The sequence below is a fragment of the Oncorhynchus clarkii genome, chromosome 32, assembly GCF_045791955.1.
Source record: "Oncorhynchus clarkii lewisi isolate Uvic-CL-2024 chromosome 32, UVic_Ocla_1.0, whole genome shotgun sequence".
NCBI lineage: Eukaryota > Metazoa > Chordata > Actinopteri > Salmoniformes > Salmonidae > Oncorhynchus > Oncorhynchus clarkii.
The window spans coordinates 25,443,252-25,456,321 of NC_092178.1; the positions used below are offsets into that span (position 1 = coordinate 25,443,252).

Below are 13,070 nucleotides of genomic sequence, written 5' to 3' on the forward strand. Positions count from 1 at the left end.
AGTATCCTATGAAAGCAGCAGACTAGCCTCTACTGACGCAAGGGAAGTGGGTGTGTGCGCATGGCCTCTTGTAGTCTTCTGTATGTTGAGGTATTCATAAACCTCCCGCACAACCAATCAGGACGTTTATGTTAATCCCATTTTCTTTAAACCCGTCAATATGCTTCCAACTGGATTACAGTTAGAAGTGTTTCACAGTCACAGCGCAGGAGAGTTTTGGAGATGACAAACGGTTTAGTTTACCGATCTATGTTTTATATGTGCAGAACTCTCGGACCTTTAGCCTAGATTGTTTGAAACGTATGTTCTAAGTGACATCTGAGAAACGCAACTAGGGCGATTTTGTATGATTTATTGAAGATTTCAAGTTTCATTCCAACTTCAAAAGAAACACCTATTTTGGGAATTGCTTTGGTACTGTCCATAATAGCCTACATCCACCAACACTACCGAAGATTTTACTACCTTTCCCCGTTCCATCATGTCCTTCGGGGATGAGTCGGAGCAGAGTCGGCGGTTGTGTGTGTTGTCTTGGGAGCAGGTGCAGAGGTTGGACTCCATCCTCGGAGAGAGCGTCCCTATTCACGGACGCGGAAACTTCCCGACGCTTTCCGTACAGCCTCGGCAGATAGTCCAGGTGAGATAACGGCTTTGGTCTGGGGAGTTCTGGACCACAATCAGTCCGATAATGAGGGACGATGCTTTTCTCTAGCCTACTTCAAAACTCATCACATATAGCCTAACTGTTATTTTCCTTCTTTTAAAAAAAAAATAGTTCAATATTTATTTCATTCAGTCTCATCATAAATTGCCTTAGTGAATGAATAGCCAACTCAGGAATGTGTGTGAAAGATTTTTTTTAAACACGCTCGCTCGCATGCACGCACGCTTGCACACTTTAACGCACATAGGCTACACACGCATACGCACTGTACAGTTGAATTTGAGAAGTAAGTAGAGCCAGGAAGGCGGTGTATTTTGGGAACATTCCAAGTCTAACCATGTCGTATTTATGTAATAGCATAATAATAGCACATTTTTCAGTGCCGTGGATGAGGATAAAAAGCTCCATCCAATATTCTTCAAAATCAGGTCAGATACCATCTGTGAATATGCTTCTGTGCCCGTCCTTTTGGCATGCTCATACACTGTATTTTTTCAATAGTCTACTAAAGGTATTGGAAATATACTGGGGTGCCTTGTTAGCCTATATTTGAAAATCCACCCATTGCATTGAATCATGACTCCTGAATCCTGTTATTTACATTCACTTTAACAGACAGGAGGAGATCTCAAGGAGCAGATGATCTAATGCTTTAACTGACATTTTCCACTTTCTCATTCCAATCCTTCTGCAACCAGAGTCATTTCATTGGTCTACAAAACGATACAACTTTTACACAGAGGGTGAGAAAGTAAGGTGCTGTATATTGAATTACAATTGGGCAGAGTATAGAGAAATTGAGAATGGAAAAGTTTCCTCTTGTCTCGTGTAGCTTTCATTAATGAAATGTAGGCCTGTGATCTGTATTTGTAGGTCAGACCTATGTGAGGATGTATGCTGTATCCATGTTGTTCCAGTAGAAAACACCCAGGCTGGAAGAGTCCCCAGTAGGCTCTGGCTGGCCATCCAGTCCCATACCACTGGCAGTAAGCAATAGTACATATCTTCAGTGACGTGTTCCCTTCCTCTCTCTCTCCTGCCTGGAAAACCAACTGATCCAACCCAGGACCAAAATGTTTTTTCCCCTTGCGGCCAGAAATATGTGTTCTTCGAGGTGTTCCACAGGGCTCTCAATAGGGGGTGTTTATTGAAAAACTGTCATCTAGATAACATCTATTTATGGTGTGGCTCCATATTGTTGTGTGTGTGTGTGTGCGGGCGCCGTGGGAGGTGTAAAAGAGAAGTGTCACTGTTGCTGATTTAGTGCAGTGGATTGTGGGTAGATAAGCCCACAATGGGTTGACAGTCCTGAGGAACTTCACAATAGGCCTCCACACACACACATACACACACATTGTAGAATAATAGCAAACACATCAAAACTATAAAATAACACATAAGGAATCATGTTGTAACCAAAAAAGTGTTAAACAAGTCTAAAAATATTTTATATTTGAGATTCTTCATAGCAGCCACCCTTTGCCATGATGACAGCTTTGCACATTCTTGGCATTCTCTCAACCAGCTTCATGAGGTAGTTACCTGGAATGCATTTAAATTAATTAGCAGGTGTGCCTTGTCAAAAGTTAATTTGTGGGGGCCTCCCGGGTGGTGCAGTGGTCTAGGGTACTGCATCGCAGCGCTAGCTGTGCCACCAGAGACTCTGGGTTTGCGCCCAGGCTCTGTCCCAGGTCCGTGGGGCGACGCACAATTGGCCTAGCGTCGTCCGGGTTAGGGAGGGCTTGGCCGGTAAGGATATCCTTGTCTCATCGCGTACCAGCGACTCCTGTGGCAGGCCGGGCGCAGTGCACGCTAACCACGGTCACCAGGTGCACTGTGTTTCCTCCGACACATTGGTGCGGCTGGCTTCCGGGTTGGATGTGCGTTGTGTTAAGAAGCAGTGCAGCTTGGTTGGGTTGTGTTTCGGAGGACGCATGGCTTTTGACCTTCTTCCGAGCCCGTACAGGAGTTGTAGCGATGAGACAAGATAGTAATTACTAACAATTGGATACCACGAAATTGAGGAGAAAAGGGGGTAAAAAAAATGTTTTTTTTAAAATGTTAAAGGTAATTTGTGTTTGAGCCAATCAGTTGTGTTATGACAAGGTAGAGGCGACATACAAAAGATAGCCCTATTTGGTAAAAGATCAAGTCCAAATAATTCCATTATTACTTCAAGGCATGAAGGTCCATCAATCCGGAAAATTTCAAGAACTTTGAAAGTTTCTTGAAGTGCAGTCGCAAAAACCATCAAGCGTGAAACTGGCTCTCATGAGGACCGCCACAGGAAAGGAAGACCCAAAGTTACCTCTGCTGCAGAGGATAAGTTCATTAGTTACAAGCCTCAGAAATTGCAACCCAAATAAATGTTTCACAGACACATCTCAACATCAACTGTTCAGAGTAGATTGTGTGAATCAGACCTTCATGGTTGAATTGCTGCAAAGAAACCACTACTAAAAGACAACAATAACAAAAAGAGACATGAGCAATGGACATTAGACCAGTGGAAATCCGTCCTTTAGTCTGATGAGTCCAAATTTGAGATTTTTGGTTCCAACCGCTGTGTCTTTGTGAGACGCAGAGTAGGTGAACGGATGAACTCCACATGTGTAGTTCCCACTGTGACGCATGGAAGAGGAGGTGTGATGGTGTGGGGGTGCTTTGCTGGTGGCACTGTCTGTGATTTATTTAGAATTCCAGGCACACAACCAGCATGGCTTCCACAGCATTCTGCGCTTAGTGGGACTGTGATTTGTTTTTCAACAGGACAATGACCCAACACACCTCCAGGCTGTGTAAGGGCTATTCGACCACGAAGGAGAGTGATGGAGTGCTGTATCAGATGATCTAGCCTTCACAATCACCCGACCTCAAACCAATTGAGATGATTAGGGATGAGTTGGAGGGCAGAGTGAAGGAAAGCCAGCCAACAAGTGCTCAGCATATGTGGGAACTCCTATAAGACCTCCTGTAAAAGCATTCCAGGTGAAGCTGGTTGAGAGAATGCCTAGATTGTGCAAAGCTGTCATCAAGGCAAAGGGTGGCTACTTTGAAGAATTTCAAATATAAAATATATTTCAATTTTTTTAACACTTTTTTTGGTTACTACATGATTCTATATGTGTTATTTCAGAGTTTTGATTGTCTTTACTATCATTAAACAATGTTGAAAATAGTACAAATAAAGAAAAACCCTTGAATGAGTAGGTGGGTCCAAACTTTTGACTGGTACTGTACATCAAAAACACGGTTTCCATGTGTTTGATGCCATTCCATTTCCTCCGTTCCGGATATTATTATGAGCCGTCCTCCTCTTAGCAACCTCCTGTGACACACATACACACACACATACACACTACCCAGCCTACCCAGTGGTGTTATACAGCCGAGATTACATATCCAGACGTTGAATGTTTATTAGTGTGTCAGATCAGATCAGATATTACTTCATGTTAACAGTAGGGCGGAAGGGTGGAAGTAGAGCTATGGGTGCTAATCTGTTTTACTTGGCTTGGCCAGTCAAGGAAAGGGAACACACTTTTTCCAGGTTTGCTCATATCAAATTCAGGGTGTAGATTCTAGAATAGAGTAGAACACAGTAGGGCAAAGCCTGAGGCAGATGTTTTCCTATGTTTTTGTTTTGTTCCTGCTCTCATTTCACCATAGTGAGCTTACTTGAAGTGAGCTCTTCTTTCCTGGGTGGGGGCGATGGCTTCCATTTCTGGGGCAGGATAAGGAAACTAGATTAGCTAGTTGGTCACACCAGTAACAGGGGCCTAGGTGGGTCAGGACTCTTGACAAGGTTGGCATGGTGTCAGTGTGGTAAGAGTAGACCCAAAGCACTCACACACTCACACACACACCACAATACTATCCCAGTCACCTGGTTCTGTTGTGGGCCCTGCCAGATTGTAAGCCAACTCCTCTTTCGGTCTATTGTTGGTGAGACTGATTGACACAATGACACCAAACGTCTCCATGAACATAGTTTGGTCTTGCATTACAGTGTATAGCTCTGTTAGACCTCTACATATAGGCGTGTGCTTTCCTGTTGCTGGCTTTCAAGGAGGCAATTGTGGTGAAATGCCAGCTGAACTCAACATTGGCCCATAAAATGAAATGGTATGCTGACTAGTTTTTCTTCTTCAAATCTCTCTCTCTCTCTCTCTTTCTCTCTCTCTCTTCTTCAAATCTCTCTCTCTCTATCTCTCTCCCACTCTCTCACTCTCACTCTCTCTTCCTTTAGAATGTAGTCTCTTTAATTAAGTAGTTTTCGAATCTGGACTATTCTAGTTGTATGATAATATATACTGTATCACCAGTCTAGTTTTAATGATAATAAACACTGTATCATCATTCTAGTTTTATGATAGTAAATATTGCATCATCCGTCTACTTTTATGATAAAATACTGTATCATCAGTCTACTTTTATGATAAAATACTGTATCATCATTCTAGTTTTATGATAAAATACTGTATCATCATTCTAGTTTTATGATAGTAAATACTGTATCATCAGTCTACTTGCATGATAAAATACTGTATTATCAGTCTACTTTTATGATAAAATACTGTATCATCAGTCTACTTTTATGATAAAATACTGTATCATCATTCTAGTTATATGATAATAAATACTGTATCATCAGCCTAGTTTTATGATAATAGATACTGTATTATCGGCCTAGTTTTAGGATAATAAATACTGTGTCACTAGTGTAGTTTTATGAAAATAAATAGTGTATCACCAGTGTAGTTTTATGATAATAAATACTGTATCAACAGTCCAGTTTTATGATAACAAATACTGTATCAATAGTCTAGTTTTATGACAATAAATGCTGTATCAACAGTCTAGTTTTATGGTAATAAATACTGTATCAACAGTCTAGTTTTATGATTATAAATACTGTATCACCAGTATAGTTTTATGATAATAAATACTAATACCAGTCTAGATTTATGAATGAATACTGTATCATCAGTCTAATTTATTGAATGAATACTGTATCACCAGTCTAGTTTTATGAATGAATGCTGTACCATTTCTAGTCTAGTTTAATGGCTGGTTCAGGTGCCGTGACCACCCACAGCAAGGCAACTCATTCAACTCTGAGGAAAAACCCATAATCTGTCTTTGCTTGCCTTCTGGGCTGACTGGACCGGATGCCAGGGTCATAGACTACTAAACATCTCATTAATTTACTGATGCCATATACTTGGCTTGGCTGGGTCTTTCTGTGACTCTCTGTCCAGGCCAGACAGTGTTCTAACTGGAGTTTAGAGGACCATGGGGTTTAGCTGGCTAACGGCTGTTTCTGAGACTGTTTTCTCACTGAAATAATATAACACATTCAGTTCAGTTCCAAATGGCACCCTATTCCCTATATAGTGCACTACTTTTTACCATGGCGCTCTAGTCAAAAGTAGTGCACTACATAGGGAACAGGGTGCTATTTAGGCTACCGCCAGACTGAGGTCAATTAAATTCTAGAGGAAACCCTCCAGACTGGAGTAGGAATGCAAAGAGACCGTATGTAACGCCTCGCCAAGACATTGTCAACGCCACCGTCTGGTCAGTTTGTGGCTTTTTTACAAGTCTACTACTCTTGCTCGATGTCGAGAGGAAATGTTCCGCTCAACTTCACCAGGTGCTTGTTGCGTAATGCAGGAATGGAATGGCCTACTTTTGGAGAGGAGGTGGAAGAAGGGGGTTACTTCTTATTTTGGGAGATCCTTTTGTGTTATAAGACATTATAAGGGGGTCTTTCAGGTTGACCTATTCTATTCAGTTAGACCTACTTGTCCTTGTACTCAGTAAAATATAAAACAGCCCATATAAGGAAAATACATCCTCCTCATCATTTGTTTCAGGCTAGCAGTATGTATGACTATCTGAATGGTCTCATCATGGGTTGGTACCCTCTGCCCAACCCTATATTTAGTAAGGCAGTTCTTACTATTTATTATACTGAATATAAAAATAAACAACAAAAATATAAACAAAAATATAAATGCAACATGCAACAATTACAAATATTTGACTGAGTTACAGTTAAGGAAATCAGTCAATTTAAATACATTAATTTAGGCACTAATCTATGGATTTCACGTGACTGGGATATGCATCTGTTTGTCACAGATACCTTTTTTAAAAAGTAGGGGCGTAGATCAGAAAACCAGTCTGTATCTGGTGTGACCACCATTTTCGTCATGCAGCGCGACACACCTCCTTTACATAGAGTTGATCAAGCTGTTGATTGTGGACTGTGGAATGTTGTCCCACTCCTCTTCAATGGCTGCACAAAGTTGCTGGATATTAGTGGGAACTGTAACATGCTGTCGTACACGTTGATCCAGAGCATCCCAAACATGCTCAATGGTTGACATGTCTGGTGAGTATGCATGGAATGCATGGAAGAACTGGGACATTTTCAGCTTCCAGGAATTGTGTACAGATCCTTGCGACATGGGACTGTAAATGTTCATGCTGAAACATGAGGTGATGGTGGCAGATGAATGGCACAACAATGGGCCTCAGGATCTCATCACGGTATTTCTGTGCACTCAAATTCCCATTGATAAAATGCCATTGTGTTCATGGTCCGTAGCTTATGTCTGCCCATACCAAAAACCCACCGCCACCATGGGGTACTCTGTTCATAATGTTGACATAAGCAAAACGCTCGCCTACACAATGCCATACAAGTGGTCTGAGGTTGGAGGTGGCTTATGGTAGAGAAATGAACATTCAATTCTCTTTCAAAAGCTCTGGTGCACATCCCTGCAGTCAGCATGCCAAATGCACGCTCCCTCAAAACTTGAGAAACCTCTGGCAATGTGTTGTGTGACAAAACTGCACATTTTAGAGTGGCCTTTTATTGTCCCCAGCACAAGGTGCACCTGTGTAATGATTATGCTGTTTAATCAGCTTCTTGATATGCCACACCTGTCAGGTGGATGGATTATCTTGGCAAAGGAGAAATGCTCACTAACAGGGATGTAACAAATGTGTGCAGAAAATTTGAGAGAAATAAGCTTTTTGTGCATTTTGAGAATTTCTGGGATCTTTTATTTCAGCTCATGAAACATGGGACCAACACTTTACATGTTGCTTTTATATTTTGGTTTAGTGTATAATTAATACTGCTCTTAGCTTAGTTCAACCTAATTCCAATAGACATACATATTCATTTGTATTCATTGAACCATACAGTAAATTCCTATATATGCAACGTTGATTATTCCACAAGGACTATGGGAATTGATTCATATATATTCTGGTTTTCACAGAATATTCAGGATGTTTTTAATATTCTGAATGTTTTTATTAGTGACCATCTGTCCAGAGGGTATCATCTGTCTAGAGGTTTACCAATAGAAACGAATAGCTTTTCTCATTTGAAACACAACACAGATGTGCACAGCAGGGCTCCTTAAAGTGCTTTTATTGGAAAAAACAATTCTTTGTTATTTCCACCCCTAAAAAGGACTGGCTTTGAAAATCAACATTCTTTAAATGAGGTTACAATTAAGGCCTGAAAAGATGCAATAGTTTGGGAAGAGAAGGAGCCCAACACACATATTATGCATGTCTCAATGTGTCTGTTTTTTAGTCTGCCTTTGTTTTTAGGTTGGTAGGCAGGAGGCCGTTACCTAAATTCATGAATGGGGATCTAGCTACATAAGCCAGGCAGCAGAGACTTGGCAGGATACTCTCCTTTCCTAGCATAGTGGTGAAGCCAACATAACCTAATTCCTCAGACACAGCTTTGTGTGTGTGAGTGTGTCTCTGCGTGTGGGTGTATGTGCATGCGTGCGTGTGTTTTACGAAACAAAAGTACATGCTCCCCTTTGGGCACAGATGCCAATTCAACGTCTACTCCACGTTGGTTCAACGTGATTTCATTGAAATGAGGTGGAAACAACGTTGATTCAACCAGTTTGTGTCCAGTGGGTCAGGAAACATTCCTATCCTGAGCTGGTTAAAACCATATTTCACTGTGGGTGGTGACTCATACAGATATCATTTTTTTAAATGAAATGTTGGCACTGTAGCAAAGTTTTGGACAACAACTGCATGAAAGAGGTATTTTGATAGTAGGGAAAGTGGATAGCTTATGTTGTAATGTCTGTCTTAGGCTTAACTTGCGAACTTGATCCGACCTGGAAGGGATTGTGCGAATGTGTACGTATACAGACTCGATACCTGGTTGAAAACTTGGATCAGTGTCTGGATAAATATACCAAGTGTGTGTACTTGGTAACCATGGTCATGCCTGTTAAGGATTGTCCCAGTTTCTTGATTTCCTCTTTGGAGTTCTGTAACAGTCAGGAAGCTTGAAATATCTCAGCTGCCTTTTCTTAGGTTCAGCAGTTTCCCTTAACTCCAGGATCCACCCCTGACGGTTCTGTTCTGTGACCCAATAAGCTCGAGAACCATATCTTTTCCAAGTATGTTGGCACAATCATACCAGAGTTATTGTAAGTTCACAACCCAACCCCATTTGGCTACGTCACACAGATTTGTACGTTTTCTTCTAGATAATCTTCAGGTCAGCTGGAGTTCCTCCTGAAGTTAAAGACAAAAATACAAGCCCTGGCTTGCTGTGTCCCACAGAGAAATCTCTGATTCTCCATGCATAACTAAGGGGACTTTAGGTCCACCCGATCTTCATTCAGCTGAGCTACAGTAACTCTGTATTGTGGGCTTTTTACAAGCTAGAGACTATATGTCGGACAAGGGACTTTAAAGTAGCTGGCAAGCATAGGGGATATTATTGTCCAGTCAGAGGGTTTTCATTTCTTCAGTGTCATCTCTCTGGATAAGAGAAAGAGATATATTTGTATGTCTTATGAAAATAGGGAGTTCATGATCAAATGAAAAGGCTGTGCATTGGAAAAACAGAAATGAATGATTACATTTGTTATTTAATGTTGTTGCTTGTCATTATTTGGGTCATTCCACCAATTCAGTGTCTATTAAGAAGTGTAACTTGATTCCACTTCATTTTAGCATTTTGTCATAATGAGCACATGTTCAGGAACATGTTTTCCCATCTCAAGAGGTTCAATTTAAAAAATGACAATAGTAAAGTAGCAGGGTTGACCGTAACAGGATTGCCAATTCCATCATAAATCAGCCATGAATCCCCTCATGACAGGGGGAATGGAAGCTTGTTGTTTGCAACTGGGAGTGGCAATTGAATGCTAGCATCACAAAAACGAAATGAAATTGATAAAACATTTCTAGCCTGTCTATCTATAGGTAAAAGGCTTGACATGTTGTACTCACCCGCTCAGTTTTCCACCACAAAATACCAGAAGATTGCCCAAAAGAGTAGAACCAGCTATTAGATGTTCAATATTTCTTGTGAAAAAAAATATTTAAAAAGGAGTAGCTTCACCATATTAAAATGATAGTTAAGTTCACTTAACGGAGCTGACCTTGAAATGACTCACCAATCACATTAAATAAATAATCATCTTCAGAAATGACTTTGTCAAAGCAACAAAATAACAATGTTGGTGAAACTCAGTGGGTTGAAATCTTCCTAGAACTGACATGGGGTTGATGAAGGGACATGTCAAAATGTTGAATTCTTTTTTTAGAAAGAATTTATTGACTTCTCAGTCTGGTATAAGGAACTTCATTTAATATAACAGGCTTTTCAAATTCAATATTGGTTCACAATTTCTACTTAAAATATCAAATGGATAATGGAGTCCCTCTCTATTCTCATCCACACAACAAATTATTGTATGCTAGTATTTTGTCTTTACTGTTACGAACATTGGCTGAAAGCTAGGTGAACCATTCCTTGATTGAAATGGAAATATTACCATTTCAAAAGAAGAGGCAGTGACCATTATAGCAACGTTTCGACTTGCAGTGGCATGTTATCTCTCTATCACACAGATGTCAAACTCATTCCATGGAGGGCTGTCTGCAGGTTTTCACTCCTCGCTTATACTTGATTGATCAATTAAGGCCACTGATTAGGTAGGAACTTCCCTCACCTGTAGTCTAGGTCTTAGTTGGACACAAAATGAAAGGAAATGCCCAAAACCAGCAGACACTCGGTCCTCCAGGAATGACCTGCTTTCTCAGATCAATTGCAAGAAAACAAATGACTAAAAAACGTATTTGATTGGAAAAGAAAATCGACAATAAAGTGTCTTTCTAATAGTATCTCTCAGATCACTCACCCATGTCTCTGTCTCTCCTGTGCAGGTGGTTCGGGCGCGACTGCACGAGCGTGGTGTGGTGGTCCGAGATGTGAAGCTGAACGGTTCAGCAGCCAGTTATGTGCTCCACCAGGACACGGGCCTGGGCTACAAGGACTTGGACCTCATCTTCGGCCTGAACCTGACTGATGACAAGACCTTTCGTGTGGTCAAAGACGTGGTCCTGGACAGCCTGGTGGACTTCCTACCTCCGGGGCTCAGCCGTGTCTCGCCCATGACCCTCAAAGAGGCCTACGTCCAGAAGCTGGTGAAGGTATGCAACGACACAGACCGCTGGAGCCTGATCTCTCTCTCCAACAACACGGGGAAGAATGTGGAGCTGAAGTTTGTGGAATCCCTCCGAAGGCAGTTTGAGTTCAGCGTGGACTCGTTCCAGATCGGCCTGGACTCACTGCTGCTGTTCGACCGCTGCTCAGAGACGGCCATGTCCATGTCTGAGAGCTTCCACCCCACTGTGGTCGGAGAGAGCATGTACGGGGACTTCCAGGAGGCCCTGGGACACCTCCGCACCAGGACCATAGCCACGCGCAGCCCCGAGGAGATCCGGGGCGGAGGACTGCTGAAGTACTGCCACCTGCTAGTGCGGGGATTTAAACCGGACTCAGAGGCTCAGATGAAGCTTCTGCAGCGCTATATGTGCTCACGCTTCTTCATCGACTTCCCGGACATTGGCGAGCAGCAGCGGAAGCTGGAGGCGTATCTCCAGAACCACTTCAATGGCATGGAGGACAAGCGCTACGACTGCCTGGTGACGCTGCGGCATGTGGTGGACGAGAGCACCGTTTGCCTGATGGGACACGAGCGCCGCCAGACACTGGCACTGATCTCGGCACTGGCGCTACGGGCCATGGCAGAGCAGAACGCCATCCCGGCCCTGGCTAACATCACCTGTTACTACCAGCCGGCGCCTTATGTCAGAGACGTCAACTTCAGTAACTACTACATAGCGAGGGTCCAGTCGCCCATGAGTAGCTCTTATAGTAACTCTTACCAAAGGACATGGCTGCCTTGTAGCTAAATGAGGAGGAACAGTAAAGCGTAAGGGGACTATGTTTTTTTTTAAGCTTCTAGTTTCCCAAATGGTAGCCTATTACCAGGAAACGATATAGGGAATAGGGTGCCATTGTAGACGCACCCTCTGTCTTATAGTAACGTGAGCTGAGCAGTTCGATAGAGTGCTTTGCTCAGTCCACCTGTAGCAAAATGGCTTCTTGTGGGAGACTTGAGGACAACGTCCACTGAGGACCAAAAAAAGGAAAAATTGTATTGTATCTTTTTGCCAAATCTTCAGTTGCAACCCATCCCACTAAATTATATCAATGAATACTGCTGTAAATCTGATTTGAGCCGTTGTTATGATGTTTGTTATTTTCTGTTCTGAAGCGTTGGCTTCTTTTGATATATGTACGATGAAGACTGGTGGTCTATTTTGATGTGTGTGGAATGGTTGAAATGTGACGGAAGAACTTTTCAGCTTCCCAGTCTTGATAGGGGACTTGAAGTATATTTGGATCCATAAAAGGAAATGTAAATAAGAAACCAGGAAGTTGTATTCTGTTCTGACTGTGGTTTCAACTGGCCTTTTCCTTAAAAACGTAAGGACCAAAGAATTCAGTTCTTGTGTAGCGTGAAGAAAATACTTTTGTGATTCTAAGTGCCTGAAAAACCAACCGACATCTTATAGTAGTTTGATCTGTAAATGAAATAACTGTATTTGAATCTATTTCACCCAGGTTACTGTACATTTCTATATCCAGGGTCAGGGTATTTCCTTTTCAAATAATAAAACATTTAAATGGAAACATTGGTATGATTTCTTTCTTTCTCAGTCTACACATTCCTAATGGTTTCAGAAATATGTTGTATATGTACTGGATGTACACTATATATACAAAAGTATGTTGACACCCCTTCAAGTTAGTGGATTCTGCTATTTCAGCCCCACCCGTTGCTGACAGGTGTATAAAATCGAGCACACAGCCATGCAATCTCCATAGACAAACATTAGCAGCAGAATGGCCTTACTGAAGAGCTCAGTGACTTTCAACATGGCACCGTCATAGGATGCTACATTTCCAGCAAGTCTGTTCATAAAATTTCTGCCCTGCTAGAGTTGACCCGGTCAACTGTAAGTCCTGTTATTGTGAAATGGA

General features: G+C 41.9%; 1 protein-coding gene across 1 annotated transcript; it reads left to right on the top strand.

Annotated features, from left to right (window-relative positions):
- Nucleotides 1-157: 157 nt before the first annotated feature.
- On the top strand, nt 158-12,719 carry LOC139392322 (terminal nucleotidyltransferase 5A-like). Its single transcript, XM_071140226.1, has 2 exons — nt 158-637; nt 10,904-12,719. The coding sequence occupies exons 1-2, from the start codon at nt 482-484 to the stop codon at nt 11,933-11,935; spliced, it is 1,188 nt and encodes a 395-aa protein (XP_070996327.1). The 5' UTR covers nt 158-481; the 3' UTR covers nt 11,936-12,719.
- Nucleotides 12,720-13,070: the final 351 nt, after the last annotated feature.

What these genes read in the sequence shown, in the direction of transcription:
- LOC139392322 (XM_071140226.1), top strand. Translation starts at nt 482, where the DNA reads ATGTCCTTCGGGGATGAGTCGGAGCAGAGTCGGCGGTTGTGTGTGTTG. An exon ending in AGCCTCGGCAGATAGTCCAG is followed by an intron (nt 638 to 10,903) that starts GTGAGATAACGG and finishes TCTCCTGTGCAG; the next exon opens with GTGGTTCGGGCGCGACTGCA.